The sequence below is a fragment of the Sprattus sprattus genome (assembly GCF_963457725.1).
Source record: "Sprattus sprattus genome assembly, chromosome: 3".
Taxonomy (NCBI): domain Eukaryota; kingdom Metazoa; phylum Chordata; class Actinopteri; order Clupeiformes; family Clupeidae; genus Sprattus; species Sprattus sprattus.
Genome location: NC_137922.1, coordinates 60207463 through 60215306, shown reverse-complemented (window position 1 = coordinate 60215306; position 7844 = coordinate 60207463). Strand labels below are relative to the sequence as shown.

The following is a 7844-nucleotide window of genomic DNA, read 5'->3' as shown; positions in this document are numbered from 1 at the left end:
CACGGTGTTAAGATGGATGCTGCTTTTGTTGGTCAGACAGATTAACCTTTGTATTATGAAACAATGTAACCTCAGTACGAATTTCCTTCTCAGTTTCGTCCCCAAAATGACATACAACCCGAAGCACTACATGCTTCAAGTGTCTCCTGCTGTTCGTTAGGAGAATACACCTGCTTTAGCTTTTAATAACGTATTTCTTATTATCCGATGTATCCAATGTGGATTGTTGGAACACTGATTGTCCCCTAGAACATATATTTCGAGGCGGAAGGGGTGGCGGCTGACAAATGTGTTCAGGAAAAAGTCCTGAACCTGGTGGCACATCCTGTCGTTAATCCGATGGAAAATCAATCAGGCCATTCATCCAATTAGCACTTCCTGGGTGGCCTCCAAGTTAGATAATGATTCGCTAGAAGTCGGTTCTCGGAGAGGAAGGAGACACCTCGGCTAAACTGTGATCAGAGCAGGGAGGGGGGGGGGGGGGGGAGGGGGGGCATGGCAGAGAGGTGAGTTAATCCTGTCTCAGGCGATTCTGGACGAGTGTTCACATATGGGAGTGTGTGAGTGTGTGCATGTGTGTTTAAACTAACAGGCTAAGGCGAGTGTGTGTGTGTGTGTGTGTGTGTGTGTGTGTGTGTGTGTGTGTGTGTGTGTGTGTGTGTGTGAGTGTGAGAGAGTGTGAGTGTGTGTGTGTAAGTGTGCGTGTACATGCATGTGTGTGCTCTTGTCAGTGTCGAATGGCTTTGTATAGCTCCAAATGACCAAGGTTCATAGTTGATCACTTAATACTGCTGCATATATTGTATGTCACAAGCTAATGTAAATTATTTAATATAAACAAATAAAACATCATTCTTTCAAAGTTTAAAAAAAAACATTTTGTGATTTGTGTCTCTTTACACACATACATACTCACTCTTAATGACTGACCTGACCCTCAGGTGTTCTATGATTCCCCATTTTATGTCCTGTGATTTCTACCACCAGCGAGACATCAGAGCACACACTGACGATGGCTTAAGGCTGAAACGCGTCTGTTGAAATAAACTGGTCTTTACATTATTGAGAAAAGCTTGAGAGTGCGGTTTTTATTATACTCAAAGACATCAGAGCAAGCCATCGGAGAAAGGCAGGCTCAAGGCACTTAAGTCTTCCTCACGACCATATCGTGCCGATAAAGCCGGCTAAAGTGCAGGTTAAGACGATCAGATAATTGGCTGACGGCCTAGACAAACGACCTTGTGTGACAAATGAGTGTGTGAGTGTGTGTGTGGGGGGGGTTTGGCCTCTATGTGCCCTCAGCCACAGACTATGGTCCGAGCGGGGAAACACATCTGTAGTCACCTTGGTTACAAGGACTTGAGAATGCTCCTCTTCACAAATTAAAAAGGCATACTATTCATTGATATAAATTAGCAGTTTAATAGATTTAATTTGGTCATTTGAGATGATTTTCAGCACTGAGGTGACTGAAATATACAGTACCAGTCAAACGTTTGGACACACCTTCTCATTTATTGAGAAGTTTTTTCTTTACTTTTATTATTTTCTACATGGTAGATAGCACTTTTTTGTTCCATATGTGTTCTTTCGTAGTTTTAAATGTCTTCAGTATTAATCTACAATGCAGATAATAATAAAAGTAAAGAGAAAACTTCAGAATTCAAAACATTTAAAGGTGTGTCCAACTTTTGACTGATACTGTACTACAATACTGTTTGTAGGTTCAGTCATTGATTGATTGATTGATTCAGACAAGTGTGATTCGTTTTTCCTCGTCATCGTCTGAAGATCAGCAGCTTTATCACAGTCATGATCTGTGACATGATGACGTAGTCTTAGCCGCAACACTTTCCTCTTTTGGTGTTTAATTCACAGTAAATCAGAACCAGCTGGTGATGTCATGGCGAAACGTTCATCTCAGAGTGAGACACAGAGTGCAGCCTCCATGATGGATAAATCATAATCTCGCAGACACCCCGGTAATCCTGGGACAAATCTCACGCCACTTCCCCGGCATATGGGGTGCAATACGGTGCAGTGATCTTGGCGATGAGGTCTGATCTGCTAAGAATGTAATCCCTTTGCCACAGGGCCAGAGCATCACTGCTGGGTGCATCTTTAAGACCAAAGTGTGTGCGTGTGTGTGTGTGTGTGTGTGTGTGTGTGTGTGTGTGTGTGTGTGTGTGTGTGTGTGTGTGTAATCCCTTTGCCACAGGGCCAAAGCACCACTGCCCGGTGCATCTTTAAGACCAAAGGGCATTGAGATCTCCTCACCACGTGACCGCATGTGGGTCACAGTCACATTGACAGGGTGGCAGGCCGGCAGACAGACAGACATCTTGGAGATCGGAAGACATTGAAATGCTTCCAGCGGATCAATAACTGCCTTGGATTAATCTAATCCACAGGATGGAAAAGAGAGGATTGATGCCTATGAGATTTGGAGGCTTTTAACAGAAAACAAACACTCTTAGTGTCACGACATTTTTCTTATTTAATTTGGAGCCTTGTGTGCTGAAATGAGTGATGAGTTGAGATGAGTTAAAAGATTAAAAGAGTTTAAATGTCATATGCAATCTCTTGTCATTATGTGAGATCCAGGTCTTAAAGGCACCCAGTGCAACTTTCAAGGCTTAAAAAAAAACCATTCAATTTCTAGTCTTTTTTACACGTAGTAAGTTTCAAAAACTCCATACCATTACATACCGACATTCAAGGAGCAAAGATGAGACGTCGTTGTGTGGTGAGAAATGATGTTGTTTTTTACGATTTTCTATCAGTTCTCACCACACAACAACGTCTCATCTTCACTCCTTAGATGTCGATATGTAATGGTATGGAGTTAGTGAAACTTATTACGTGTAAAAAAGAAAAAAAAATTTTTTTTCGAGTCTCAAGCCTATAAAGTTGCACTGGGTGCCTTTAAATTATGAGTAGATTCAAAGATGAGGAAATGTATTAAGGAATTGACTTTCTTCATTAACGAATGAGGAATTTAATAAAAAAACAGGAATTCAAACAAATGCACATACAATACAAAAATAAATACAAAACATCCACCCATTCTTGCTTCACAGAAACATGTCTTCAAAGTAGTCGTCAAACTCCTCCTCCCTGAAGAAAGAAGAGACCAAAACGAATGAGATACCTGAGATACATGTGTGTGTGTGTGTGTGTGTGTGTGTGTGTGTGTGTGTGTGTGTGTGTGTGTGTGTGTGTGTGTGTGTGTGTGTGTGTGTGACCACCTGAGACAGTATCACATTAGTTTCCTACACACACCAACATGTGAGAGTTAGAAGACCTGAGACAGCATTTTACATTACTTGCACATCATAATAGGATAACACCAGTCAACCCGTCAATATGGCATTTGGCATTTGGGGTGTGTAGTGTAGCTTATTTACATTTGACATTTTGTTCATTTAGCAGACGCTTTTGTCCAAATCGACGTACAAGGGAGAGAACAGTCAAGCTACGAGCAATACAAATCGAATTAAGGTTAGGGTGTTGAGGTGTGTAGTGGGCCAATTAAGGTTAGGGTGTTGAGGTGTGTAGTGGGCTAGGCCAATTAAGGTTAGGGTGTTGAGGTGTGTAGTGGGCTAGGCCAATTAAGGTTAGGGTGTTGAGGTGTGTAGTGGGCTAGGCCAATTAAGGTTAGGGTGTTGAGGTGTGTAGTGGGCTAGGCCAATTAAGGTTAGGGTGTTGAGGTGTGTAGTGGGCTAGGCCAATTAAGGTTAGGGTGTTGGGGTGTGTAGTGGGCTAGGCCAATTAAGGTTAGGGTTTTGGGGGGAAGGGTAGGGTGTTGGGGTGAAGGGTAGGGTGTTGGGGTGAAGGTTGGGGTGTTGGGGTGAAGGTTGGGGTGTTGGGGTGAAGGTTGGGGTGTTGGGGTGAAGGTTGGGGTGTTTGGGTGTTGGGGTGAAGGTTAGGGTGTTGGGGTGAAGGTCAGGGTGTTGGGGTGAAGGTCAGGGTGTTGGGGTGAAGGTCAGGGTGTTGGGGTGAAGGTTAGGGTGTTGGGGTGAAGGTCTTACCGGGACTTCTGCTCGATCTGAGGGGCTGGGCCCTTCCAGTGGTCCGCCTCCGAGGGGCCCTCCTCTGCCTTGGCGTCCGCTGGCTCTTCACCGCTCTCAGAATCTGTGGGGGCAGGGCGGGTAGGGGGTCAAAATGGCTGCCTCATAGACGAATGTAGCACTGAACAGTTCAGAACCAGAAGTGAAGCACAATGCTAACAGTCCTTTATATGGCAGTTAGAAATGAACGGGGAATGAAGGTGATGCTGGATACAATGCTAACAGTCCTTTATATGGCAGTTAGAAATGAACGGGGAATGAAGGTGATGCTGGATACAATGCTAACAGTCCTTTATATGGCAGTTAGAAATGAACAGGGAATGAAGGTGATGCTGGATACAATGCTAACAGTCCTTTATATGGCAGTTAGAAATGAACAGGGAATGAAGGTGATGCTGGATACAATGCTAACAGTCCTTTATATGGCAGTTAGAAATGAACAGGGAATGAAGGTGATGCTGGATACAATGCTAACAGTCCTTTTTATGGCAGTTAGAAATGAACAGGGAATGAAGGTGATGCTGGATACAATGCTAACAGTCCCTTATATGGCAGTTAGAAATGAACAGGGAATGAAGGTGATGCTGGATACAATGCTAACAGTCCTTTATATGGCAGTTAGAAATGAACAGGGAATGAAGGTGATGCTGGATACAATGCTAACAGTCCTTTATATGGCAGTTAGAAATGAACAGGGAATGAAGGTGATGCTTGATACAATGCTAACAGTCCTTTATATGGCAGTTAGAAATGAACGGGGAATGAAGGTGATGCTGGATACAATGCTAACAGTCCTTTATATGGCAGTTAGAAATGAACAGGGAATGAAGGTGATGCTGGATACAATGCTAACAGTCCTTTATATGGCAGTTAGAAATGAACAGGGAATGAAGGTGATGCTGGATACAATGCTAACAGTCCCTTATATGGCAGTTAGAAATGAACAGGGAATGAAGGTGATGCTGGATACAATGCTAACAGTCCTTTATATGGCAGTTAGAAATGAACAGGGAATGAAGGTGATGCTGGATACAATGCTAACAGTCCTTTATATGGCAGTTAGAAATGAACAGGGAATGAAGGTGATGCTGGATACAATGCTAACAGTCATTTATATGGCAGTTAGAAATGAACGGGGAATGAAGGTGATGCTTGATACAATGCTAACAGTCATTCTGATCGTGACTGACAGTGAAGTCAACATCGGAACATCTGTGTCACAGGAAACCAAACACTACTACACCAAACAGTGTGCTGCAACATGTGACATGTTCTTGTATTAAAGATAGCATTAAGCATTGCAAGCAGCAATGAATGTGTTAATGGTAGGGACTTCAGCTTAACATAGTGTGATAAAAATGTACTAAAAGCATAGCTATAGCGCATCTTTAGCATATCATTAGCGTATAATTAACATATAATTAACAAAGTGACGATTGCTACGGAATTCCATGGTGATAGGATTGGCACTGTTGTTACAGATCCGTGCCAATAGTTAATGAATAGTCCGTGCCCCCTTGAAGTTCATGCCCAAGTTGGCACAGTGAATAGTATTGTTACCTTCCAAGTAGTCGACCTGGGTTCGATTCCCAGTCAAAAATGTGAGGTTAAGAAGGCCTACTTCACGTTTACCTTTAATCCATTTATGTTGTCACAAAGTTACTGACTAAACATGCGGCCAATCCTTTAACCGCGTCATGGAGGCGCACTGACAGAGGGGGGTGCGCTCTAGAGGGGGGGGGGGGGGGGGGGGGTCCGGGGCACTGGGCGGCCCTGTGAGGAGCTCTAGAGGGGGGGGGGGGGGGGCGCTAGCGACTCAGGATTCACTAGGATTCCCCACAGCAGGGGGAGGCAACTGTTCAAACTCTATAAATCCTAATGCTACGGAGTGGGAATAACTGGACAATTGGCATGGATCACCCATCCCGGACGCATGGTATTCAAACTATTGGTACAGAATCTAACGCCATAGCAATAGTGCACTGAATATGGTTATGGTTCTGTAGCCGTAAGGGGGTGCCTATCAATAAAGTGTCTGACATACATGTTATGTGTTTGTAAATAAAACTGGAAGATCACACATTTACCTGATGCATTGGAGCCATCAGAGCTTCCTGATGATGATTCTGTGAATTAAAAAAATACTAACTTCAAACACAACTCGGCAAACACATTTGGTCTGCATACAGCTTCATTGTAACCTACATCGCATTCCAACACGTATTTGTCTGCACTAAAGACAACATACTAATCATGTCCAGTGGGAGAAAGTAGTATGTAACAGTTTGTGCAAAAAGTATGTTTGCTGTATGGATGAGACACAATAAAACAATAATTAAACCATCATCATTAATGTTTTTTGAACTGTGTGTATTTGCAGTGGCGGTCCGTGCATTTCACGACTAGGCCTTCAGCGATGTCCTACACGATGTTAAACTGAGTGAATCCACCTCCTAATACCATCATTATGACGCCATGGCTCTCGAACCATTATATTTATACAGAAAGGCAGTATAAGTGAGCATTGCATCACCTTAACATAGTCGAGTACAACAGACTTTATTCATATTTCCGGAGCATTTAAAATCAATACACCCGTATTAACAATACATTAAGAATAGTAAACGCTCAGTTATATGATCGCTTGGATATTACTGTCACAACTTAAAAATAAAAGGCGATTTTCAGGGATTAGTTTACAAAGTTTTATTAAGTCCACCGAAAGTAGCCTATGTGAGCTTTAACAAGTTTGTCCACTAAACATCGCATTGTCCCACCTGCAAAGCAGTTTCATTAAACTTCCCATCCTCACGATATCCAGTTTTTCTTGAAAGTTCCGTCTTGAAAATGGCGTTGTAATTGTATCAAAAACTGGAATTATCAAGTTGGTGTAAACTAGTTTATTTGAGTTGGTTAATGTAATTATATTTAGTCTTACCAATTGAAACAACTAGCATAATAAGCATTGAAACGATGTACGTCGTTTTAGCCAGCTAAACTGAGCACTGAAGCACTGCACCGGTCTGCCTCAGTATCCAATCAAAGGACGTTTACGTGTCACGTTCACCGCGAGGAAAGAAATCTTCCGGGCCTTCTAGAAGGCCCAGTATCGCCAACTCGAAATCTGATTGGTTGTCACAACTGTCTGTTTCAGTTCATTCAACTTAAATGAACTGAAACAGCCAGTTGTGATAACCAATCAGATGTACACGGGCCTTCAATGTGAATTCTGAAGGCCTCAGGGAAGATTTCTGTTCTCGGGGAAGATTTATTTGAGCGTGGCAACACATGATAGCTGAAATATGATTGGATGAAAGCTCTAACATAAATAAACAACGCTGGAAGCTATGCAATGAAGATAATGGACTATGGGGAATAATTAAATACATATTTATGAAAAGAAAATATTGAAATTAAATGTATTTTATTACATTTACTTTCTGATTATGTTTAGGCCAGCAGAGAAGGCCTTGAAGGCCCTGACGGACCACCACTGTGTATTTGTGTGTGTGTATGTGTGTGTGTGTGTGTGTGTGTGTGTGTGTGTGTGTGTGTGTGTGTGTGTCTTAATCACCTCTGCGTCTCTTTTTGTGCTTCCTCTTGTTTTTCTTCTGCTTCTTGGAGTTTGAGGACCTTCTCCTCTTGCCCCGTGGTGTGTGTGCGTCCCCCTCTCCATCCGAGCGTTGCCTCTTCTTCTTTGTGACCTCCTTCCTCCTGATACAGGAAATGACAACAGGATTAAACAAAACAGCATAGTATACTACAGAGCATGGA

At 42.7% G+C, this 7844-nt stretch overlaps 1 protein-coding gene across 1 annotated transcript in view; it reads right to left on the bottom strand.

Moving 5' to 3' along the window:
• Nucleotides 1-2993: 2993 nt before the first annotated feature.
• Nucleotides 2994-7844, bottom strand: part of fra10ac1 (FRA10A associated CGG repeat 1) — a gene marked incomplete at its 5' end in the record, with an annotated part of 18653 nt that continues 13802 nt past the window's right edge. The window contains 4 exons of the mRNA XM_080835774.1: nucleotides 2994-3117; nucleotides 4032-4134; nucleotides 6158-6196; nucleotides 7645-7784. Of these exons, the coding sequence (XP_080691900.1) occupies nucleotides 3075-3117; nucleotides 4032-4134; nucleotides 6158-6196; nucleotides 7645-7784 (325 nt within the window). The 3' untranslated portion in view covers nucleotides 2994-3074. The remainder of the gene's footprint in view (nucleotides 3118-4031; nucleotides 4135-6157; nucleotides 6197-7644; nucleotides 7785-7844) is intronic.